This window comes from Amblyomma maculatum, chromosome 8 (assembly GCF_055883805.1).
Source record: "Amblyomma maculatum isolate TAMU_Amacu chromosome 8, ASM5588380v1, whole genome shotgun sequence".
NCBI lineage: Eukaryota > Metazoa > Arthropoda > Arachnida > Ixodida > Ixodidae > Amblyomma > Amblyomma maculatum.
This window is the reverse complement of record NC_139351.1, coordinates 121,517,344-121,543,561: the sequence shown is the minus strand read 5'-3', so window position 1 is coordinate 121,543,561 and position 26,218 is coordinate 121,517,344. Positions and strand designations below refer to the sequence as shown.

Below are 26,218 nucleotides of genomic sequence, written 5' to 3'. Positions count from 1 at the left end.
CTATGATCCATGAAAAAAAAAAAAAAATGGGCCACGTTTATAGGTCGAAGCGAGTGTACAGCGCGCAGACTCTTATCTTGCTTATAAAGACAGCTGTCTCAATGACAACCTCCACGCTAGGCAACCTCCTCACGCGGGCTTAATCCCTGTAAGTACCAACAGGGCAGAAAGTACGCATATAGCGCGTATACGTAATACTGCACATCGGCATGTACTTACACAGCACCACTGATCCTGACTGCAAATGGACCGCACTAATTTCCAGGAACTGACTATGGCAGGGTGGGCCAAGCATGCGGCAACATCCGGTTACTTGTTGAATAGCACCACGGAGTAGTTTTTTGTATTCGCGTGGAAAGAAAAAGATACAAATTTACTTATTCCCTCAAAGAACGAAGTGCTATAGCGAATTTCATTCTACAAATGCTTGTCTAGAGCAACAGAGCTGCTCCATCAAATAGAAAACGAAGCGAAATATTACAGCGGCCACCGCGTGTTTCAAGAACAACTTGCTAAGCTGCAAATACATATGCAGCTAGCGGTCTATACATACCTCATTGAGAGACCTGTCTAGGCCACTAGACATATATACATACCTCTAGCAGTCAAGACAGGTCTGTTAATGTCTGTCCTATTGGTACAATATACTTGGTCATCAGCACTGAACTACAGGAGAATGCGGACACTTCTTTTGTGGCTCATTCTCTGTTTACTTTGCATTGTTTCCGCCACCGAATTAGGCACTATAGGAACATGCTAGTCCAGACATCGCCTAGGAATTGAAAAATAAAATAAAAATTACACAGTTGGATTATTAATAGAGGAACAGCGGCACCCAAGCATTTCAGAAACGATAGGGATAGATATCCTGCTCAATTGATAAAAGCAAAATTCCCTCTACAGTGTTTTGTCTATTGGTAAGTAATTTGAACTAACTCCTCTCTTACTTTGACGACAGTCCTTGCAAGACTGCAGGCTTAAATATTGTTGCAGGAATTTAAGACGAAGTGAAAAAGTTTGTCGCAAGAAATGAAAGCACTATGTACATCCGAGAAGAAGCCTGTGGCTTGCCAGTGCTTTCAAATGGTTATATTTTCTTGCAGTATGGCCCAGGATTTTTAGGGCCACAGTATAATACTAACACCTCTAAAGCCGATACGTGCGATGCACCAAAATCGAAATTATATCTTCACAGTTTGGAGCTCTTGTGTCGCCCAGACTGAATCGGTGTGAAGCTTGTAGAGGTCATTAACCGCTTCCGCCAACGGAACGACAGTAGTGGGACAACAACCGAACATAAAACTTAGGGTACGTACACATTGTGACAGCGCAGGAGGCAAAGACAAACCATAATCGTTAAACAGCGAAGACGGCAATCCGGAGAAATGTCAGTCATGACCGCCAATGGGTCGATTAGAGATTGTCAGCCGCAGTAACTTATGCGCCGTGCAAAAGAAATACTTGACATTAAAATGCATGTAAGCCTGGTCTTACATCGCAACTCGAAGTATTAATAGCCTTCCTTGCAATGTCACCAGAAAAATTTGCTTTGCGTCGGCGAAAATTGTGTTTGTAGAGCACATGCAGCACATATTATATTCGTAACCTCAATCTCTGCACCTAATCATCACAAACTTCAGTTCGTACAAGGGAAGCTGGTGGGAATATTAATCGAAATGATCGAATGGTTATACTCCCAGAGCTCCCACTATGAGACCTCACACATAAAGCAAGACATGCCAGCGAGGTCAACCATTACGTCAAGAATGGCATTCATGAAAAATACGAGACCATATTATAGCCGTAACCATTCGGGACACACGGGCTTGGTGTCACCAGCAACTACTGAGCAGCGACAGCTTTTCCTTCAGCACTCTCACTTCACATATTCCTTTCTGCTCTGAGGGTCTTCTGTCCATAAACGTGTTGACGCCCAATTCTACATCTTTCATTCATAAACGTTCCTTGGGGCTGAGTGCATTGTCACCTTGGTGCTCCTTTTGGGTTCACACCATGAGATGTGACGTCGGCACTTCATCCATTTTTCTCATGATTATTCGTCCCCATTGCGGCCGCTGTCGTTTCGCAGCCTCTTTCGGGCTACTCGGAGCATCAAGCACACATAAAGGAATAGTGTATTCCTTACACTGTCCGCCTCACGAAAGTTTTCTCACGTTAGCACTCCCACCTCTGTTCTTTTAAGCTCGGGCCCGCCAGCTAGCATGGAAGTAGTGTCCCCATTTTATCGCTACCCTTCCTCAAAGTTCGTTCCCTCAGTTTGCTCATTCAGCTGCGACTTCGTCGGCTGCCCCTATTGGTGGCAACCGCGCCAGAGGACGTTCCCGAGGTGGTGGCGGTGGTGGCGGGCTGCCCCACTGTCATGCGGGCCACTCCAGCAGCTCAGCGGCCAACCGGGCACCCGCTCTGGACGGCTGACAGCGAATCCCAGCGTCCAGATTAAGCGATTCCAGCTGCAAAGGCCTGCGCGGCGGCGATGGCTCGTCGTCCGCCACGGCGGCCACGGGTGGGAACCAAGCACCTTGCTTGCCCACCCCAGTGGTAGGTAGCGAGCGGGTGGCCCGTATATCAGCCGCAGCACCCTTGTGCAGCTGGGCCGCCAGCTGTCGAGCACGCATTAAGCCGCCCAGAGTCGCCGCAGCCCTGGCGGTGTTGCTCGCCTGGCATTCCCTAGTGCCATCTGCTGGGAATAAAAATATTTTCGCTCAGGACCCCTCATTTTAGTACCTCTCTATAATTCGTTTAGTCTTAACAAAGGTTCGTCCCTTCCACTGTCCCTCTACGCCGTGCCCTGACCAATACTGGTACTCTCCTCGCCTCAGGCAGACATGGGCGTATCATTACATCCGGGGCTCGATGCGGCCGTCGCTATAATCGGGGAGCAAAACCACTTATGGTCATGTCGCGGGTTCATTGCACGCCTAGCTATGCCGTAGTCATTGAATACTGGCGATACTCACTGAGTAGTTCTTCTTGTCGATGTGGCTTCTTGAATATGCTGTTAACGAAGTCGCTGCTGATGGTAGGCTTCTGCAAAAGCATAAAAAGTACAAAAATAGGAATAACTTACTGGTCAATCAGCTTTCACTATAGCTGCCTGCTGCATGATGCGTTTTCTTTTAAAGGAACTATGAAACGACTTGCAAGGTTGCAGGTAAATATCTTGAATGTTTAGAACGAACGGTTTTGAGCATACAAATTAAGTATAGGTTCCTGAAACGGAGGCGGCAGTTTGTACAAATATAGGTGAACAAAATATTGCGCTGACTGCCTGGCAAACAGGTATATTGACACAGAAAATAAACAACGCGTGTGGTATTCACTGGCGAGGCGCAGCCACAACGTTTTCCCTTGAATTCTTTTGCTCGCCGCATGAGCTGAGGGAAGAAGGCAGAGTAGTCATTTTAATCGCCGGCACCTTCGGTGCCTATGAAGCTAACTCCGAAATTTTTGCGATGGACTAAGAGAACTTCTTGTGAGCTAGTTTGTTGGGCCTGTTGGACCGCGCCCGGTGCGGTCCCGCCCCGGGCGCTGCGTCCTGTGTGTAGTCACGGCGGAGTTCTCGATTACGAAATACGACGGGCTGGACGCTATGTGCACCCCCATAGAGATTGCGCCATTATATCGCTAATGTTCTTAAATCAGTGACCGCAAAAAACAAGAAAGCTTGCAACTTCTTGCAATAAATTCGGCATCCAGTTATCATGCCATTATACCGTGAGATTGAGCGGCGGCACCCGATAGGAAGCTTTAGCACCGTCATGCGGTATATATGTTTAACTACGGTAACTACAACTGTATGGCTAATGCTTTCAAAACAGTGACCCACGGCAGCAAGGAAAATTATTACCCCATTAGCGATACTATAGCAGTAACACTGCTGGGACCCCCTTAGGTTGGCTGAACGTAGCGTTCACTGATATAGCACACCTGTAAACACTTCCTCGAGATAGAAAACAGGGAAGGGAGCTAGTGTTCCTACTACGATGAGCTACCGTGTGCTGCCCTCCCTGGCGTACAGAAGCGAAGAGGGCAAACGAAAGTTCTCAGTGCTGTGAGCAGACGCCGCCGCAGATCCGTACTGTGGCGGGCTCCTCTTTTGTCCTCGTTACGCCAACCATGCCAGAGAGCCAGAAAATGTGCCTCTAAAGGCTGTCGCTGTAAAAAATAAAGGGCCCAGGTCACGTTTTTCAACAAGCTGCAGATGGTCAACCACGAACTCCGTCGATAAAATGCAATGGCATATAATCCTTTCAGATGTTCACTCTAACTGAAAAAATACCCTCACGAAACCACATCAGTACACTTCAGCGGCTACCCCAGGCAAGCAGCAGACTGTTCGACAGGAGGCCCCTGAAATAGCCTTTTCTTTTATTACGTAATCAATTATTATCTACTATAGCTCATGTAAGCGTGCACTCACATTTCTCGGGGATGTCGCTTGAAATGTGGTAGCGAGGAGGCTGGTGCCATCACTGCCATTCTGCGTTACTCTGCTTCCAAGCTGCACTCCTGCGAGGAAGAAACGAAGCACTGATCTATGCCGACGCAGTTAGCTTCCACGGTATGAGACAGCTCTTTCTTATAGCGTAAGCTTTACTACCCTGTATCCTATGTCCATTCATCTTCGCCGTCGTGACCTTGAGCGCGCAGCCGCTACTTGCACACTGCTTCGTAGATTTCACGACAGGGGGCGGGCCGGACGAATGGCGTTCTACGCATGGGTGTCCTCAGTAGTGAAAGATAAAGTGTTCTAGTTCACTATAGTAAAAAGCTGCCCCGCCACGCAGCTGAAGAATGAGGGGGCAAATTTCCGCCGCCTGGCGCAGGGTTGCCAACTGTAACGGTTCAACCGCAACCGCCACTCTCCAGTGCGCCGAAAACGCCTGTGCGTTCGCTTCAGCGCAAGTGTCAGGCCGAATACGAATATCCAACGAAGATACCTTTTCGGCAAGACATTCTCGCTAAAGCCAGAGACAGCAGACGTACCTGACATGCCGCCGAGATCACTGAACAACGATAAACTAATCTAGCCAGTTGCCAAGAAGCTTACCAAGAGCGGAAGCGAGCCGAGATCGAAGCCGCCACAGCGACTGCGGCTGCAGCTGATGGCTTACTCACATAAAACTTGGTTCAAGGACAGCTGAACCTCTCCAATATTTTTTCTCCTTGGAAGCCTATAGTGACACGGAAGTGGCATTAGGCAAAATTGTCGGGTACAACAGCCCAAATCATGCGTGCGCGAGGGCCGCCTTTTTTGTGCTCCTGCGCCTGCAGATACAACTTAGCGGAAAGGCAAGATTAAGGACTTGCTCAGCCCTTGCTTATACTTGTACTTTTCGAAGCTTATTTCCTTTGTAGCCGTTACGCACGCCAGTTAAACATTTGGGTGGCTGTTCATGTATTAAATAAAAAAAAAACACATCATCGCACTTACTTTGCCTGAAATACATCACATTGATTTTGGTCCTGGCGTTGTAACCCAAACAATACTTAATAATTCTTCTGTCGAAGGCATCAATATGGGTTTTAGTTTAGATATGAGCCAAATCGACCAAAATAGTTGTTGCAGCTAAACAAGAAACCAGAAATCTCGAATGTTGCGTATATGTGCATAAACCCCAGCGCTGTGATGCACTTTACAAGTTAAAACAGCTCGAAGTCTTCAGGTACTGAAAAAGTAGGCAAATATATTTTGTGCGTTAGCAAGACAGCAATTCATTTCCCTCTTATATGAAGATAGATTGTCCTTAGCGTTTTTCCGAAAACCATATTTCTGTAGTACTAATTCTGCTTCCGTTTGTGAAAACAACTCCCAAAATGCTTATGGTGGGAATTCAGCAGAAAAGGCAATTAGGACATTTATTCTTCGTCATGAAGGGCACTCCTGTCTTCCACAAACTCATACAAGTACGAATTGCAGGCTTTAGTAGCAAGCGCTGATGTGAGAGCCTTTGTTTACTGCGTTCCCACTTCGGCAACGGACAAAAAGTGTATAATTTGTGGAAACTTGAGTTTGTTCACTTTATTGTAGCCTCTTAAAATCATGACTAGGAATAAAATGGAGACGCAAGGAGGATACAAATTAACAGAACAATCACTAATAGCACTTTGTTAGTCCAACACAGAAGAAATACTTTGGATATCAAAGCAGAAAACATGCATCCTTGCTTTTTACATGGCGGGCTATGTTACCTTCAGCATGGTTTTCTATAGGCGTTCAGATCTCCCAGCAATTTCTTCATATATTCCTGGCGTTTCGTTATGAAGTAGCATTAGAGAAGGAACAGTAACTGAAATCACGCTCGAAGCTGTCTCACTTATGATGTTCAAGTTGACAATCACGAGTGGATTTGGTTCATATCGATCGATACATAAACGTGATTTGACTCAGTTTTCTTCCTGAAAAAGATTTATGCTCAAGATCTCTGGACGCGACGTCATTACAGCCTTCATTAAACGATAGATCAAATATAGATGTGTAGATGTGCTGTTCGTTACCGCATAATTTTACTTACTTCCGGCTTCCAGGTCTGGTTCATTTCGAAGAGAAAAACTGCTCTCATGTAAGCGTTGACGTATGCTTATTGATGATTGATGAATGTTGAACAAATTGCCTAGTTGTCAAGAAGCATTGTACCTCACAGGAAACCCGATGGATGAACAGAAAGGCACTAACCGGCACTAACTAGCTAGTAAAGTAGTTAACATCTGTAAGCGCGTTTACGTCAGTCCGTCCCGTCTCTATCGCATTTCAAATGATCGATACTAGTCTTGCAGCATTTAATTGGAACCATCAACACCTAATCCTTGTGTCCTATAAGCATAATTTTGTCGTACAATTGCTATTTATGATTTATTTCTCTCTACACTTTCCTGCAAATGCAAGCTAGCAAACCGGAGCAGCTTCGGGCTTGCCCTCCCACTATCCTTCTGCTCCTCCCTTTCCATTACCTTCTCACTTTCCCTGTCATAAACTATTTAATTAATCTATGTCCTTGTAGCGCATAGCGACGCTGTAACGCGGAGGCGCTAAGATCAGCGTTCCCATCCGGCGAATGAAAATAAAGTTGAACGGCGCGTGCTGGTGCACACGCACGACACGGGCTGTTCGGTTCGAGAAGCCTGCCAAGCTGATCCTCTTGTTCTGATGCTCCGCTGAGACCCCGTAAATTTCCTGCATCCCCGTTTCAGTACCGCGCAGTACTGTAGCGTACTCCTCTGAACAGTGCCTTTCCTGTTCTTCTCAATGGGCAGTGTTCGGCAGTCCGTCAAACTATGCCTCGAGCTCGATACACCCCCCAGGGTTCAGTGGCTGCGTGTGGCGTTAGCGAGTGTAGCAATGAGGCAGCGATCTCTCAGCAGCAACTAACGGTTAACAGCGAGGTGGGGCACTGATCTTGAGGTGCATTTAGTGTACCCTCACCGGCGGCTGGCGGCAACTTTGTCTGCTGCACAGTAAGCTCCGGCAGCCTCCATCGCTGGGCATCCTGGTCCCATACGCTCTGTGCTTTGACGGCCTCCAGATCGGCGTAGTTGGAGTCGCGGCGTATGCAGGGCTGCACCTTTTCCAGGATCTGTGAAAGAAGCCGCAGTTGCTGGTCCTGGCGACGAATTGTCTCCAGGTAGTCGGTACGCTCTGTCTCGAACTCGCTCTGCAGGTCACGGACTTCCTGCTCCAGTGTCTGGATCTGCGGAAGGCAGCGGCGACAAAAAATTGGCAGGGTCTTAGCTGGGCTGTGCCAGGATATACGTAACGAAGGTACGTCTCCCTGGCTGAGCTTGTTGCGGTGTCTGTATGTTTAGCAATGAGATACAGTTAAGTTCAGTCGTTCAGTCGTGTCCAACTCTTCGTAACCCTATAGACCATATCACGCCACGCTTTCCGGTCTCTCACTATCTTCCTAACATCACATAACTCCATCTGCAGCGCCTCGAGGATGCCATCTAACCATCGCGTTCGCTGCCTACCCCTTCTCCAGTGACCCTCAACCTTTCCCAACACCAAATCTTTCTCCAGCGACTCCTCTCTTCTCATCAGATGACGAAAGTAGCTGAGCTTTAACTTTAGAATTTGACCCTCCAATGTGCGGTCAGGGTTTATGGTCGACAATATCGACTGATTTGATCTTCTGGCCGTCCAAGGAACTCTCAGCAGTCTCCGCCAGCACCACAATTCAAACGCGTCAATTCTTCGGCGGTCAGCCTTCTTCGCAGTCCAACTCTCGCATCCATTAAATCACAACTATAAAGACCATATCACGAGTTATACGGATCTTGGTTGACAGTGTAATGTCTCTGCTCTTTACTATGCTGTCAAAGCTAGCCATGTCTACACCTCTTTAATTCATTTTGCTTGACAAAGACGAAGACTGCCTCAATGATCTGTGAAGTAGTATGCAGTGGTCTGAATTTTGTCGATACAGTATTTCGATTTGGTAGAATCTCTTTGATATACAAGGTCTCTATAGTAGTTGATCCCTATTGTGCATTTTGGATGTGACGTTCCGAAGCTAAATTAAAGTTAAACTTTTCTTTCATACACTGACTAAATTCTGCATATCATATCGATAAGATTTTACAGCACGACAAAGTTACAAAGGTGGAAAACTTGAAAATGTCGCGAAACACGCGGAAAACTAGCGGGCAATCAGGCGACATGCATATAATGTGCGCAGTGCCACTATCAATTATCTACTTCATTGTGCCTGTGTTCTGTACTTTTAATATTATGCTTCGACGCTATGATGAATACAGCCGGGAGCCGAAGACGCATATAGGCGTGAGAGCACTCACCTTTCGCTTGGCCTTTCTGATCATCGAAGATTTGACCTTGAGCTCCGCGTTGATGTCGTCGTAGTCGGGCAGCATGGTACGATCTTCGTCGTCCACCTTGGCAAGCGCCTCTGCAGATGACACCGTGTGAGTATACGCGTGCGATCTTTAAGAGCGTATACGAGGGTGGACTGAAAAATAACTGAGCTTTACGGAAAAAGAAAATTATCTACATTTACGTGAAAAACAAATTCACCCCTTTCAAAGTACTCTTAAGCTGCAAAGTATCCGTGAATTCAATTTTTACACTGTTTGATCCCCTGAATTGTTCTCTTGTGATGCTGTCGGGCGATATCTGGAGAGCTGAATTTGCGACGGGTTCATCATTAAAAGGTTGAACCTCCAATTGTAAGGCGAGAGCTTAAGGGCCCCGCGTGTCGCAGAAAATCCGGTGTCGGCGTAGTGGTTGTAACGCGAAAATAAGAGGAAAGTAAAGAAACAATAAAAGATTAGTGGAAAGCCGCGGAGTCGAACACGGCTTCTAAGCACTGCGAGGAGAGCGCGCAACCACTCCGCCACAGAACTGCATTGCTTGTCTACGAATAAAGGTGGTATGCATACGCTTATGACTGACAGCTAATGTTTATGTGCCACATTAGAAAGAAACTAATTACGGAAGTAATAGTTAAGCGAGTAGCAAAGAACACTTCCGCTTTGTTTACCTGCGATGCGCCGCTCACTGAAAAATTCCTTCTATCATTCGCCGGTGCCGCAATAGATGGCGCGAGTCGCCGCCCAATTCAAAGCAGTATACATCTGTCCATCTCGTAAAAACGTTAGAGTTTAAGGACAGCGAACGGGGCCCGAAACGCTATCGCGTTGAACTTTTAAAGGCGGAGCTTAAGCATCCTTCCTGTTTTTGTTTTTTTCTCCTTCCTGGACAATAAGGAAAATCGTATGATTTCAGTTACGTTGAAGATAGTGGGCGGGGAGCGACAGCCCATCGTTGCGATATCTGACACCACCACCCACTCAGCGCAGTGCTTGTGAGGGCATTGCCGTGAGGAAAGCATCATTCACCACTCCACCACGGATTTCGCCGCTTCCTTCGAATGTTCCCTCGCAAGCGCTTTAAAAATCTTAGTAAAAGCTCTTAATGAAACATCTGTCCAGCCCGGCGCCTAACCTTTTTAATAAATTCATTTCGTTCTCCAGCTGAGACAATATTAAGATAGACAAATGCCCAAGAAGGTGAAAAAGAGGACCAGGATCATTTTGACTTGTGACTGAACTTGCGTTTCTTCTTTTGGTTTGCGTCGGTTCGCGGGTCATTTTCTTAAACAATGCGTTTTGGGTTCCGCGTCGTAGTCGCAAAACCAATTTTCATCTCCTGTTAAAGTTAAGTCTGCAGTGATTTCCTTTTTAAATTTTGCAGTAATTAACAACTGGATTTGTTTTTGTTCTCCTGTCAGCAGTCTGGGGATGAATTGTTCACTGCAAAGCGCCTCATTTGAAATATTCCAGTCAAAATTGGTTGTCATGTATTTCAAATATATAACATCTGCGTCCTCTGATAACTTGCTGACTGTCATTAGATCATCGTTGTTCAATGTTTCCCGAACAAAATCAAAATTCCGGCCTGTCCCGACACACTGGTTGAAGGCCGACCCGAACTAAGTTCATCCTAATCCTTTTTCTGCCGCCATTGCATGAACAACAACAGTCGTAGACCTTAGTACTGCTCATGGCTTGTTCCTTGAAGGCTTCTGAGGGTTTGTTTGAAAGGTTTTACAAAACTAAAACCGAAATTGAAGCAGGCAAGCCGGTGATTATGGTCACACTTGAAAACTTCACATTTGTATGGACTTCCAGCCCTTTGAAACAAAGCAATGCCAGTACGACTTGCTTCTACGGTGGCTTCCACCAAGGCATTGACAGCAGAGGGCAGTATACCACACATAATGGTTGGATATGGAAGTAAAGCCGTTCAAATCTTTGACTGCCGTGCTCGATGGCCACATATTTTGTGCTCCAGTGCCTTAGCGCGGATAAAACTTGTCACAGGATCAAGCTTAAGCAAATGCTTACAAAGCCCTTGCTTGCAGTTGGACGTCTCGTAGGTTCACTCCTCGGTAACGCACAGAATCACCGAAAATGCGGCCGCCAGGCACCCCAGCTAAAGATTTAGGAGCCTGTACACCTACATGAGGCGTCAGATCGGAAGTTCGGATTCTTTCGGGTCCCCCCTCGCATTGTTTAAATCCAATGGTAAATGCAATTGAAGTATGATAATGATGAACAAGCGCTGTGCCAAAACAATGCTTTTTCCGATTTCCAAGTGAAAATTTTAGATACCTGAGGAAGAGGCCGACCTGGCCTTTTCCTTCAACACCTTTTAGCCACGCTTCAAAAATACTAACCCTCCATGCATAAAAGTTACAACGCACTACGACAAACAACCTGCACTGAGTGCCTTAGCAGGGTCCCAGTGTTGGCATGGTTTTGTGCTCAAAACGGGTGCACCGGTGAACTAGCAAATAGTCTACGCACAAAACAAAAAAACAAATTTAACAATGTACTCTGCAACTGTTGGAGCTTGGGCGCTCGTTCTTTGTTACCCTGTTTCTCGTGGCCTAGCTCTGCCCATGAGCCGCGCACAGAGAAAGCCGTGCTCTAGCGTAGTGTGCTCTGGAGGCTACTGAACAACAAGGTTCAGCCCCCTAATTTCCTCACCTGCCAATGCGCGAATCCTTTTCTCGGCGAAGCTTTTCCGCTTAGCGCGTTTCGCCTTCAGCTCGGCGTCGTGTTTCTTCTCACCACCTAACATCCGGCCCTGCAGCTCTTGCAGCCTGCGCACAGATCGGAAGCCCCGGTGACGGGTGCAGGCCAAATAAATTGCTAAAAGATATACAAGATGATGGTGATGATGGTTATCACTAGATCGGTCGCGTCCCCTGGAGGACGAACGATCGTCCCAATCAAATTCTATCAGCCATGTTCTTCGCAAGGCTCCACCACCATACTCCCACAAACCTCTTACAGTCAATTACAAGGCAAGAATGGAGCGGCAAATTGCACTCAAAGGAGGCTTTCCACCCAATGGAGTCGATGCTCAACGCTGCTCCCCTTCAAAGGGGAAGTACACCAGCCTTTGTCCACGTCTCACAAGGCTGAACAGTTTCTTTCCTTTCTTCTGGGGACTGAGCACAGTTAGCAAACACAATGTCCTTCGTCATGTACTGGCAAGAGGGGGAAATTGCTTCATGGCTCATTTGCTGGGAGGTTCTCCTCTGCGAACGCCATTGGTTGGCGGGCCTCCTTTGAGAAATTTCGGCGCTGCAATGTGATTTGTAACTTATTATAGCTTCATCAGTCATTATGGTGTTCCACCTTTCTGGGCAGATGTTCTTGAATATCAGATCTGTGAGATGATTAGGAAGGAGCACAGTTTTTAGGAGTGATAAAGTTTTGCCCGATTAGGAAGCTGGTACACCAGCTCGCGCTGGTTACCCTGTCCGGGTTGAACAGTAAGTGTTCTCATTGTGCTGGCGTGTGGCTGGAGGGGGGTGGGAGTAGATGCTGATAGTGAGAAACAGTCGATTGTAGACATAGTGTGCCCCAAGCATGCAGTTTTGTTAGACAATTCTGACAACGTGTGCTTACTTCTGCGCCGAGTTGTTATTCGCAAAGTGCAACAGGCACGCTACCGCGTTGGTGCGAGTGGGGACGACGCATGCCGATAGAAAAAAGAATGCTATGAGGAATAAAAAAAAAAAAGTGTACGTGCCGTTCGAGGGCCCTTGCTTGCATCTGGGCGAGGCTCGCTGGGTCCCTGTGGAATGCCGAAAGGACAGTCTCAGTCACTGCCTAGAGTATTAGAGCCACATGCGATGAAAGGCCTACATTTTGTACAAAAACGTTAGCCACTACTCATAACCCTAAACAAATCATCCTCTATCCGGAACTCTCCGGGCTCTCATTAAAATTCCATTCTCTCATACTTGTTCAGTACGTGGCTTCAGTTCTCGTGCTCTCACGAGCATACTGATTAGTTTGCGTGAGCAAAAAGTTAGTTACAGAATGTTTGGCAAGCACAAGACAAAAGAAAATGTTCTCTATTTCTATTCCTAGGGCGTCCCGCCGTGTTGGTGCAGTGTTTGGAGCGCCAGAATTTTGTGATAAAAGATGTGGAATCGAATCCCCAGCTTGGCGGCCACTATTCGATGGAGGCGAAAAGGAAGGCGCCCGTGTGTTGTGCGTTGTCAATGCACGTTAAAAAATTCTAGGTAGTCGAAATGTACGACGTCCTCCACTACGGCGGCTCTCATAACCTGATCCACTTTGGGACGTTAAACCTCACAAACCAAACCGTTCCAAAGGCTCCTGTTTTTCTCTCTCTTCTATCTACACACTATTGTTACGTTGGTAGGACAATTTTATCTCGATTTTATGCATATTCTTGCCTGCAAGCTGTATCTGGTTCTTCAATCCTGTCCAAACAACCGCTAATACTGCCGAAATTTTTCGCAACAAGAAGTGCACCCCATTCATTGCACTGCGTGTAATAAGGTGAAGACGTGCTCACTCTTGGCTTCCGAAACACGGCGATGCATTGGGCGCGCGGATCGCTGGTTTCTCGGGTGATCCAACTGGCTCGGCCCATCGCCCCGTCGTTTCCTGGTCGTCCACGTTCAAATGGTTGTTGTTCACCTATGCACAACAGGGCGGTACATTACTCTTATTTCTTTTTTCTTTTTTTTAACGTCGAAGAGCTGTCGTCTCGGATACAGGGGATAGAGTGGAACAACCATGGTCGCAATGCACCGCTAGCCCAGAATTCAAGGCTTTAGTTTGATCCACTTCCAGTGCATTCTCTCTTATTCCCCGCCGTGGCTGTACTTTCATCCAAACGGAGAGAACTGTGCCCCGTAGCCCTTAATTTATCTTGCAGTCAATTGCGCGGACTGAGCTTGGAGTCAGATATGTGGGCCTGCTATGTGAATGTACAGTTGCCCAAACATTTCACTAGTCTGCGCAACATCAGCCTATTCTGTACTCCTCTGCGCATAAATGTACTAGCTTGCGAAAGGATGAAGTCTAAGCATAGGCGCACCAAACATCAAGGCGTCCGTGTGTTGTTCGATGTTTGCGCACGTTAAAGAACTCCAGGTGGTCGAAATTTCTTTCGCCCTCCACTACGGCGTCACTGATAGCCTGACTTGCTTTGGGACGTTAAACCCCCAAAGAACCAAAACCAAACCATTCGTCTAACCTTGTCCTTTCGGCAAGTTTGATCTGTCCCAAAAGTGCAGCGGCACAAAGAAGGTCACCGTCGCACGCACCAGTTAAAGGTTTGAATGGTTGTACATGCTTCGTAATTATGTTCATGAATGTGTTACGCACATTGAATCGTTGTTCGACCCAAACTCAATGCGACGATTATAAACAAATATATTAACAATGGACAGGTACTTTTGAAGAGCTCCAAAAACACCCTATCACTGCTACAACTTCTCTTGCGAGTTTCTCTTGTGAAGCTTAGAATAAAAATTCAAGCGCTAACGATTTCCAGCTCATGTGTTAATTTACATAAAAGAGTTGTCCGGAGTTCTTCCTTCCTCTTTTGGGCTGCCCATCCTACACACATCAAAAATAGGAGTACTCCAAACAACAAATTCAGTTTTGCATGACGCAACCTTTCTGGAAACATTGTGTATACTATTCGCTGGGCTGACTTAGTTGCGTCACCGACAAAGTAACTTTATGGTAGCGGTGTCGGCTAGCTGTGTGTGAAATCTATAGCAAAGGTTACACGGATGCGGGAGAATGAACATATGGATAAGAACGTTCCCCATTCTTTTCTCTTGGTTCCTCAGCCCTGAATTACCCTGAGACATAAACGACAAATTCATTCAGATTGTGCCGAAAAAGAAAAGTTGATTCTTTGACTGTCAAGGCATTTCTCTGTTTATAAGGCCAGATTCTCATGACTATGACCCATGACTATACTTACCTCTTGCGAGGCTTCCTGAGTGCGCTGCTGTTGCTCCGCCTGCTGCTGCTGCATCTGCGCCTGAAACTGACTGCGCATCTGCTCGACGTCCATCATCAGCTTGGCCCGGCTCTCCTGTTCCTCGCGGTACTTGTTGCGAAGCTCGGTCATCTGCGCCTCGTAGTCCTGCGCAGCAGCCACGTATGATTGCGGTAGCTCTGGTAAAACTGGTTCCATTCCTTCCGGCCGAGCACTCACGTTAGATGTCATGTTTAACGCTTGACTGTTGTAGACGAAAGAGCGGCACAAGAAGGAAATACGAGCTAGGGACACAAGGCTGTCACAAGCGATGTAACCATCATAGCGAATGAGGAGCATTGCGGAGGATGAAAGCGAGCGAAGGAAGAACGCAGCGGATGGTGAAAGTAGAAGGATATATTTACAAGAGTGCGATTAGAAATGTGAAGAGAGAACAGAGGAAACACTAGCAGAGAAGTGGAGGAGAAGGGTATGATGAAAGCATGAGGAAGAGAGCAGAACAGGGTGTAGCGGAGACTGGTGGCAGCACAAGGAGAACAGGTCGAGGATCATGCTCCCCCTGGAAGGCTGTTGCAAAACGCTACGGGGGAGCAGAGGCCCGCAGCCGTTCGAAGCGGCGAGTGTCCTGTGTGCAGTCGAAATGGTTTAAATACTTCAACAATAGCAACAAAGCTCGAATTTCGCATCGACGAGCATAGTAATCGTCAGTCATTTTTTTCACCTGTTTCTTTTCTCTACGAACAGCAGCTGGACCTCACTGAGAGGTACTTACGTTCTTCAGCTGGTTGACAGCTTCACTGCTGCTGGTGCTGTCAGGCTGATCTGTAAAACAGAAAAGAAAGACTGCATTCATAATCAAAATAAGTCTGAAAGGAGTGACTGCCCATATATTATTTTCTAGATTAGCCTTTCAAAATTCGCTTCCGGTGTTACCTCACAGAAAAGCGAAATTTGAACACCTAGAAATCGCACTTGGGGAAGGGATGCAGGAAAAACAAACGGCATTTTGACACAGGGCCGCACGACGGAGAAATTGATTCCTATATCCACGTGCTACAGTGCACTGCAAGGCCTTCGTAAAGCTCAAAATGACATGAAGGGAAGTTGCACGTGTACTGATGATAACTTGGTATTCCGCCGTCCCAAGATGTTGCTCCTGACATATCGCGTTTCTGCTTGTTTATTTATTCTTATTTTTGTTGAGGCTTCGCAAAAGAAGAATTAGTTTGGTACGTCCGATGCGTGACCGTTGACGTTAATTCGCATCCTCTATGACTGTGCACGCACACTGGGATTTGTGGAAGTTGTGAACAAACATTTAAATCGGAATTTTCATTCCGCCAGGATTATTTGAGAGGGCAGATTTGCTTATAGCATTGCATAGTATTTTCCATTGTTCTCGCGTGTGTTCCGTTTCAGCATTGTGGGACCTATTAAGAAGACCTAAATATAAAGCTTCCTGACCCAAGCCACGTAAGTAAAACAAGCGTTTCTCAGTTATGTGCATGATACGGCGCACTAGTTGTCAAGCCTGTATTGTTTTCACTGAGAGATGTCTTTGCCTAGGACTGAAAATACTGTTTTTCATAACTATTACGTGAACCTATTTCGCTGGGAAAAAGTCGAAGTGGACAATAGCGCGGGTCGGAGCACTGATATGTGTGGTCAGAACCAATATCAATGCGATCACTTTTAAACTGAGATAAGGTTCTACACTTGGGTTCACGCCTGTAGGAGAAAACAAAATGCATGAAGATAGTCACCTTCATGATACCAGCATCATTGATCATTACTTCCACCCACGGTGCTTTCACTAACAATAAATAATCCTCAAATCAGCAAAAACTGATTCATTTTTGTGGGCCAACATGAAAACGACTTTTGAAATAACGTTCTCGATACAATAGTGCATCCAATATGTTAGCCACGTACCGTCTTTGCCAGGAGTAACTAGGCTGCATGTTTTGCTTCTCGCTTGTATTCTAAAGTCAACATGGATTCCCAGAGGATCACAACTTGTTAAGAAATTACGACTGGAGGTCGCCTTTACTTTGCACCAATTTACAGCTTCAAAAGTGGTACGAATTCTCTACTACCCGACTGAGAAGCGGAACACGCAGCCTGGCAACTTTTGGCAAAGACGGTACCCTATTTTGTGTCAAATTATATAGTTTTAGTGAGACTGCTGACTAATGCTGTGTACAGAGTTCCCGAGGCCTATATCAGGCCTTCTCATAGCCTTCAATTCCGGCCTCGCTTCGTAAACCTAGGAACATAGTAAGATGCGTGAAACCCATTTCATTACTCAGGGTCCAACAAGCATATCACACACGAATGCAGCTCCCCTTACCGTCGCACACTTCAGCGGTGGAGTCCGATGTGGCGAACACTGGCGGTGTTGCTGACGGCGGCGCCCTGAATGAGCCCCTGGAGAGCAGCTGCTTTAGGCGCTCCAGCTCCTGGCGGTATTCCCTCAGGAGGGCGTCCTTGGGGTCTTCGTTGACGCACGGCCGGTTCTGGATGTTCTTGGCGCGGCTGGCGTAGCGCAGAGTGCTCAACGTCTCGTCGTAGTTGGCGTCCGCGGGTGATATGCACGCCAACATAAGGGTGCGCGTATTGCCACCCAGCGAGTCTTGAAGAAGCCGCGTGAGCTTCGAGTCCCGATACGGAATGTGCTTGCTGCGGCCGTCCACCAGAGCTGAGATGACGTTGCCCAGCGCCGACAGGGACAGGTTGATCTTGGTCGCTTCACGAAGCCGCTCGCCGCTAGCGCCTGCGCGGACATGTAGGCGCGTGAGTCGTGAAAATGCAGGCCCCTTACACCTAAGGTTTCTCTTGACTCATCGAACCTTACTCTTCAGTTAGGTAGCTGATCTTACAGCCTTGTCTCTTGAAATGTCGTTACGCGCTGTTTTTCATCGCTGTTTCCTGATCGCCACGTCCACGTAAATCATCTGAGAAGCAGGACTGAGAAACAAAGTAAGCAGACATGTTGCTTACTTTGCTTCCCAGTCCTGCAGCGGAGCTTTTACTCCTCAGTTAGAGTTTTCATTCTGCTTAAGCTGAGAAGAACCCTACCCTTCACCTTTCAAGGCTTTTCATCATCAAGAAAGCCATAAAGGCTTTTTTATACAGATGAAAATCAAACCATTGTTACGTTTCTCCACCGACAAGTGGGACAGCTGACGCGGCCACCGCATAGCAACAGGCAGAACCGCGAGCGGATCGGCCATTTCGACGCCGTTCATCGGCCGCGCAACGCTTCCTTCCGCGGGCAAGACTCGACGTGATCCTGCCACGCACCAAATGTGTGTGCGCGCGTGTGTGTGTGTGCAAACGCCGGCCAAGCCTGGAGCTCGTGAGAGAGTGCGCCGCCCTCGCCCGTCTGCAGGAGGTGGAGGAGATGCGTTCGGACCATCTGCGATTGAGTCATCCCATCTTGCCCAGACGTGTTGGGCGGTCCATTTTCTGTGAGGGTTTACCCTTTCCCAGTGAACTGGCATGCCTATATAAAGCAGCGGCAGACTCCGCTGCGACAGAGACTACTTTGACGCGCCGTTGAGACGACGCTAGACACCAGCTGTGTGAGAGTGTCTAATCTCTCCGGGTCAGCTTCTCTGCCCGTATCTTCTCGATGTTGTAGTAAAGGTTGTTTCGTTAAAAGACGCCTCGTCTTTGCTGGAACCATTCATGCCGTCCGCCGTCCACGGAGCCGCCAGGCGAACGCTACCAAGGGGCCGCGCGCCGCACGTAATAACTGCTGGCAGCGGTACGCTACCCAGGCGCACGCGCGCCAAACCTATCAATTGGTGGCAGCGGTGCGATACCCAGGCTCGCGACCCAAACCTAACACCATGTAGCATGGATTCTTGGATTGTTCGATCAGTGTCTTATACCACTTCTCTCAAACGTCCCTGCGGGCTAAAATCCCTCAGCAAAAATTGTGCTCGGTGAAGATTGTTAAACTTCGTGTTTAGAAGAAATACTGGATTTCCCCTCTAAGAAAATTAAAAAAATTCACAAATATAGAACCTTAAACAAGGCTTTCTAAGCTAACGCAATAGCAAAATATGGAAGCTATACTGGCCGTATTCGAAAGCACTATGTAGCTTATCACAAAAGGCTAACCCACGCGTAGTGTTAGTACCCACTACAGTAACAGATGGTACCTTGCAATTACGAACACGGGAACTGGAATATTTGGAAAATTTTGAGTGAACAAACTATCTCGTCGATATGGTTTGTTGTACGCTCATTTCCGAGTTCACCATTTTCTTGCAAACAGCGCGACTACAGTGATCAGGAACACTAGCGAATCGACGAGTCCCAGCAAGGGCATTTCTTTGCGGGCCTTGTGACTACTTTGACGTACATACATTGAGCACAAAACGAGCAGCACGTATTTCAAAATATAGAACGTACAGCTTACAATAAAAAGGCATATTATATACTCAACGATTTTATACACTAATCACTGCAAATAATAGGTGAACAAATATGATCTTTTCCTCCAGGTAAGCAAATTTCAGTCGATTCCTCTCTAAGTTGTCCTTCATAAAGAACACTCAGTTCGTAAATTTAATTTTTTTTTTTGAAAACCGGTCATGTTCGTAGGATGCGTTTATCAACGCGGAGAGAAAGTCACGTTGGCTTTCTATTTACGTCACTTTAACCTTATAAAATCTGCTGAGTAGCATCCTTATTTGCGGTTACATTTCTAAATTTCTGCTGTACGCACAAAGTTGACGTCATATTAGGGTCCAGGAAGAGAGTCTTCATAAGGTCGGCTGTATGCATCCACACTGCCTATGCACAGAGGAGGCGGCCGTCGCCCATGAAAATCCGCGAGTAGAGAAATTCGAAATTACGTCAAATAATCACAAAGCTTCACACACTTTAAAAAGAATGCTATACAGGCATGGCAGAATTACTGACCCTTCGAGGCCTCGATTACTTTGCTCAGTGGTTCCCTCATGGTGGTGTGATGCTTAGGGCGCTGGTATGCTCTGTCCGAGCATGCGGGGTCGAATCCTGGCTGCTGCGGACGATTTTGAAAAGCAAGGCACGCGTGTGCTGTTGAATTAGTGCACGTTTAAGATCCCAGGCGATCGAAATTTACGGAGCCGTCATGTTAAGTTGGACAAATTGGCAAGCCGATCTGTTACCGCTTAAGAGAGCATACAAGCCTGCTGGAAGCGGGAAGCACCCGCCAGCGGCGCCCGCAAAGCTTACCTTTGTTCGGCAGCACAATAATTTTACGTCGAAAAAAAAAAAAAAAAACCTGCGAAGCGAGGTTTTTTTTTTAAATTTGACTGTTGTTCGTTCAGAGCCGTGTGAGCAAACCATTTTTGGAACTCTAGAACAAAAAACCACTGTCACTCTCAAAGAAATTGTTTCGAATAACGACTTATATGTCGCTCAGTGAGGCCGACCTTTTTTAGATATTCTTTCACGAACATATGCTTTTCTCTTTACCTCACTTTGTGAAGTTGCTTAGCATACGTGGGCAGCAGTTCTAATTTTACGACTTGAGCTTCAAGTACCATTCACGTTGCTGAGCCTAAACACCTTATTGGAATGGATTGGCAGGTGGCCTGCAACACTACCTAGTCAACCTTTACAGTCAAGTTTTCAGGGTAATGTAGCGTCAGCTTGTAGACTGGATAGGGCTGATTTGTGGAAAGTCGGATAGGTCTTCTTCCTGCTGGTTAAGTTATTATTGCACATGTTATGTATAAATAAGAGACACAATAGATGCTCCACAGAAACAGGATAACAATACAGGTGCCCCATGGTCATTGACCTGCTTAAGTCCTACAAATGTTCCCGTTAAAAGCTTGTTTACACTGGCGAATCGCAGACGTCGCGCGACTGATTCGTCGTGAACGTACAGTGACGGAGTAGAAGCTATGCGATTGTCCAGCCATGCGTATGAGGTCGCAAAGCGACTCCTCCAATCAGTGGCATATGGAAGCCACTCGACGACTGTTCCATCCTGCTTCTCGTTGTAACACCCCGACAATTCTCCCAAATGAGAGAGATTCTTTGGAATGGCAACCAGCAGGCCATTTCTGTCAGTGTGAGACTCGCTACTACCACAATGTCCCATGCTGTCAAATCCCAACCAGTCGCTTCCGCGGCTACTCGCTGTGTGAACAAAGGACCCGGGAGCAAATTTAAGCATACAGTCTACCGCGTTCTAATGAAACAGAATGGGCTGCTCTCAATGTAACAGAGCTTCAATAAGATAGAAAGTGTAAAATATATCCTGACATATGTGTCGATGCCAACGCGTCTTATTGCAAGTGAACAGCGGTGACGTCCACACAGTTCACCGCGCGGATCCTTGAGGCGACGTTGGAATACATATATATTTTTCTCGCGATCACTGAGTCCCTTCGGGCCCAAACGTTAGGATTTTTAATCAAGTGGCCGGCAAATAGTGTCTCATTTAAAATCCAATTTCCAACAAATCAGCTCCCATTGAAGAAACTGGGTGAAACTGTCCCTTTAATTTGGAGTACCCGCTCGCTAAGCTTTATATAGGCTACGCCAACTGAACGTACCGGTCTTGGTCTGGCGTTCGCTGCCGGCCAGGTCGACGAGGTTGAGCTTTCCCGTGCGTATGCTCTTCCTTCCGGTGAGCTCCATCTGCTCCAGGTGGATGGTGAATATGGAGTGGCTGCGCGACGAGTCCGCGTTCATGAGCGTCGCACCGACGGAGCGGTTGCGCCAGCCGCGCTCCATGACCGCCTCGCAGGAGGCCACGTCATGCACCGGAACAAGAGACAGGCCTGCGGAGAGCATGATGTCATAGTCATCAATTAGCAACACTTTCCCCCTACCTGCAAGGATCTGTAGATATAGAATAAAGGGAGACCTTCCGTTTTGAAGCTGCTGTCGTGTACGTGAGACATTAGCGCGAGCGCGAGTTTTCCGGGAATCCGGTAGTCCGGCCCCTCAACATGTGAGCGAACGGTGTATCGCAGACTGCAAGGATCATTTTGTACTCTTTGTATTTAGCTTCAGGCACACCGGCGCAGAACATTCCGCCACTTTCCTGGACCTATCGCTAGCATCGAAATGTAGCCTAAGAGGCCGGGCTCGATTCCGCAACCGCCGGGCTTAGCAACTAAACGCCACAGTCAATGCTCCCCTGCGACATGCCTCGTACCCGTACCTTAGTTTCCCTTTTATTATGTGGCCTTCCCGTACGTCTTCTCAGTCGCAGTGGACGCCTCGCCCATTCCAGCACTTACCGGGCACATAGACTCCCTTGTCCGGGTGCTCCTTGAGGTCCAGTCTCTTGCGTGGGTCATCGGCCAGCAGGTCTCGGACGTCCTCGTTGTAGATCTCGAGGTACGAGGCGTGCACCAGGTACTTTGAGGCGTCGGCAGTGGCGATGGCCTCGAAGACATGCTCGAACGAGCGCGGGATGATGCCCTTCTGCTGAGGCACCCGTGGAGTGCCTTGCATCGAGAAGGACTTGCCGCAGCCTGTCTGGCCGTACGCGAACACGGTGCCGTTGTAGCCCTCGCTGACACTCTGCAATTCGTCCGTCAAGCGAACGGAAAGAGCATGGAAATAATTCTCGCGTTCTGCGTGTGCACTGTCGGCAACTTTTGGATGCAGATGTTCATAACACGTAGCTCATGTCAGGTACAACCGCTTATACCCTTCCCGTGTCAGAGATGTTTGCTTTCGGCTAGTTGGTAGCAATTTCTTGAAAACAGCGCAAATAGAGACAAGAACGACACAGATGCAGAGAGGACGTCTGTGTCATCCTTGCTGTCTACATCTGTGTCGTCCTTGTCTTTATTTGCGCTGGCTTTCAAGAGACTTCCCGTGTAAGCTGCGTGAGCTTGCACCACTTGTAGTAAACATTATGCGATTATAGGCGAAGAAACAACGTTAGAAGGACAGCAGAAAAATTGGGGCAACTCGCAGTTAACCACAAACTTTATGCCGAGAATACAATGCACAGAAAATCTGCCTGTAGAAGGCATGCACATATACCTAAGCTCGTCATTATTATTTGATAGGGATAGAGACGGATGTTGGGAGGTTAGCGCAGAGTCAAGATGTTGTCTAGAAGGCTTTACATGGGAGTTCGATAGATAAAATGCGAAAAGAATGTGTGTTGCCGCACGGACGTTCTGCATGCCTTCCGAGGCAGTGGACCTTGGGAGCTGACATTTCACTCGCGTTGAGTGAAGCGATGAAGCAGGCATGGAGGGTAAAAAGACAGGGAAGACGAGAATGTAGAAGTGGAGCAAGACCAGATTTTGTGGTTCGTTAAAGAATCCAAATCAAATGTTGTTCCGCAACCTAATATATGAGGACTGCAGATGACCTATCTGCACTGTCAGCCAGGAAAGCTTGCGGCAGAATAGGAAGAAATCAAGTAAGCTTAGGAGTAGTTGCGTTGATTGCTAAAACGCTTGGGAAGAGTATCCTGGCGAAAAAAGAGAACGCGCAATCATTAAAGAGAACACTTATAAAGCCCGTTAAGAAGACTACTTCCTACCTTAGCTAATATGCGCTTTGAGAAGAATTCCGCGTACACAGGAGTACGAGGAATACGGAACGAATACCTTCAGAACGTCAGCAGTGTGGTTACAACATGCTTAAGAGGAGTTCCTGGTGCGAAACGAACACCGCGTACTAAGAACACAGGAAAAACTCTTAAGAAAACTTCTAGTTAGGTTCGTTGGTACGCGATTGAGAGGACTGTTGGCAAAATAGAGCACGAACTTAGTAAAGAAGATACTGGATGCTAGCAGCAATACACGTAGCACTTTTCCATGGTATGTCCTTTTCACTTGCGCCTGAACATTAGAGAGTTTTAGCTAACCATGATCCGCGATCCGCTACCGTGATCCGCCGCGCATTCCACTGCGCATGCCCAGATTCCTTGACGCCGATAGATGGCGTCACATACTAGATGTCGGCACATAGACCTGCTGCGTCGGGACCAATCAGCCCACACATGGTAGCGGGTCACGGTGGCGGATCGTGGATCACGGTAAGCTAAATCTCTCTATTGCTGTCAAGCGTGCAACGCCTATTACCGCAGGTACTCGCCTCGACGATGGGGTACACAATGTCATCGTAGATCTGCTCCGTAGTGGAATCCCCGTCGTACGCCCCGTCGAAGCAGAAAGACTTGGCCGGCGCCGACCGGTCAGCCGGGTTGGTCAGGGTACACTGGCCCGCGGCGCTGTCGATCTTCACCACGCTCTGCGCCACGCCACCCACCATTTGAGATGTCGTGTTATTAAAGCCGTTGATATTGACATTGATGAACAGATGATACAGGTGTCAGTGACGATGAACCTGACTAAGTATTGATCGATTAATCAGTATACTTAAGCTGTGCCCCTTTGATCGCAAGTAGTGCTTGTGATTTGGCTATTTGGAACATTTTAGACAAAGATGCATGTGCTGCATGATTTTTTTTATCAAGCTAAAGTCACGTATTTGTTTCCTTCCCTTTTTCCACTTGAATGGAATACACTTCAGTTGATAGATTGCGTTTACAAATTCATGTAACCTTTCAACCCCGTCCTTGTACATCCATCCAGCCCATGTATCTTTTGTCGCTTTGATCCCATACCGGCAGTGCTTGACCAGTAGACAGATTCAAACTCGATGTCTCAATTGTTTAAGATGACTGTTTAGCGCCTGACACATCCTCAATTATGATGTATATTGTGTTTTACCAGTCCAACGACCACTGCCAATAAGCAATATTCTCAAAGTGTTTTCCTATGCCCTATGTGAAAAGTGCGGCCCTGGACTTTGAGCCGAGTGCAGCCCATGGCTCGTAAACAAACCCATTACTTTTTTTTTTTTTTGTGAATGGTGCTACCTTAAACATATATCACTAGCGGTTGACTGTGACTGATTTTGTTGCATCACAGTGTGTGATATTGAATGCATAAATATATCTTGTCCGCAGCAATCAGTTGTTGACTTATAATGTATTATGCGTTTGCAGTTATCTGAATTTCTGGAATTATTTATCGTGTGTGCTGTGTACGCTACACTAAAAGCGCTTCAAAAGTGCAGCCAGATGATCAAGCAAACAAAAAACGGACTAACTAACTAAATAACTAACAAAGACGGACGGAAAGAAAACAAACAAACAGCCTTCGTGTATGGCTCACCTGGCACTTCTGCTCCCGCTCCTTGGTGTTCATGGGACGGCATCGGACCACGACCCTGACGCTCTCCTGCGCCATGGCTAAATTATACAAAAAAGTAGAACGACGAGAGAAAGGCTGTAGAGCCACTGAGCAGCTTTTGGCGTGCGTTCTTTCTCTGAAAACAATTCTGCGTTATACAGCAAGGAACAGGCTGCAGGACTGAATGCCGGCGGTTCGCTGTCCCGTTGCCTCCTGGCACAGCGGGTCCCACCAAAATATACTTGTGGAGACCGGATGAAGAGTGTCTGTGGTTCATCTCCACAAGGCAATATTATATATCGAAATTCAAGGGCGTTGTCATCAATTTGCTTCGTCAGCAATGCATCTGAAAATATCTGACGTCAAAAATGTGCATCGGAAAGCTCGTTGAATAGCTTTTCACGGACTGCACATTTATAAAATGGCGTCGCTAAGTGTGTTATTTATACAAGAATCCTGGTAACATCTCCTAAATCATGAAATACATAAGTGACGTCTGGATTTGATCCAAAATAATGAAAGTTACATTATTTTATATTTTTACGGGGCGGCAAGCCTATGACTACACAGAACAGAGAACACAGAAATAATGTCCAATGAGTGTGAGGTAATTTTCATGAATCGCGGCGGGCCCAGCGCGAGCGCTCCAGCCCGCACCACTGCTTGCTTCTACCTCGTCTGTATCAATATTGTTCTCTGGCAGTTTTCTCGGAGCTGTTAATGCTTCAGATATGTCTCATCAGCAGCGTGCTGATCCAGAGTTACGAGCCCTGATCGATTATTTAGAAGGTCAGCCAGCCACAATACCTAAGTGCTTTTCTCGGAGCCTCTCAACTTTCTGCCTGAGAAGTGGTGTACTCTATAAGCACAGCTCTAGATCCGAATCGAGAACCTACCTCCTCGTGGTACCCGCGGCTCTGCGAGAGGAAATCCTTTCCGCGTGCCACGATGAACCAACTTCTGGCCACTTGGGCTATACTCGCACACTTGCTAGAATACGAAAGACATTCTACTGGCCCAACCTTAGCACTGTCGTTAAGCGCTATGTTAAGAGCTGTCGGCAATGTCAGCGTCGGAAGGTTCCGCAATCAAAGCCTGCAGGCCTTCTCGTGCCCATAATACCACCACGCGCACCGTTTGATCAAGTCGGCATGGACCTTCTCGGTCCTTTCCCTCGATCCTCCGGGGGCAACCACTGGATAATCAT

General features: G+C 47.2%; 1 protein-coding gene across 1 annotated transcript; it reads right to left on the bottom strand.

Annotated features, from left to right (window-relative positions):
- Positions 1-2,378: 2,378 nt before the first annotated feature.
- Positions 2,379-25,068, bottom strand: LOC146182388 (osmotic avoidance abnormal protein 3-like). Its single transcript, XM_084575943.1, has 15 exons — positions 24,994-25,068; positions 23,909-24,064; positions 22,084-22,369; positions 21,391-21,618; positions 17,185-17,597; positions 15,597-15,641; positions 14,807-14,971; positions 13,379-13,503; positions 12,581-12,625; positions 11,527-11,642; positions 8,815-8,924; positions 7,445-7,709; positions 4,442-4,530; positions 2,979-3,048; positions 2,379-2,698 (listed from the first exon to the last, which is right to left on the bottom strand). Exons 1-15 carry the CDS (start codon positions 25,066-25,068, stop codon positions 2,379-2,381), a joined length of 2,508 nt encoding a protein of 835 aa, XP_084432069.1.
- Between the last annotated feature and the right edge of the window lie 1,150 nt (positions 25,069-26,218).

What these genes read in the sequence shown, in the direction of transcription:
- LOC146182388 (XM_084575943.1), bottom strand. Translation starts at nt 25,068, where the DNA reads ATGGCGCAGGAGAGCGTCAGGGTCGTGGTCCGATGCCGTCCCATGAAC. An exon ending in CCGTGTTTCGGAAGCCAAGA is followed by an intron (nt 12,626 to 13,378) that starts GTGAGCACGTCT and finishes GGCATTCCACAG; the next exon opens with GGACCCAGCGAGCCTCGCCC. An exon ending in AAGGATTCGCGCATTGGCAG is followed by an intron (nt 8,925 to 11,526) that starts GTGAGGAAATTA and finishes TGTCATCTGCAG; the next exon opens with AGGCGCTTGCCAAGGTGGAC.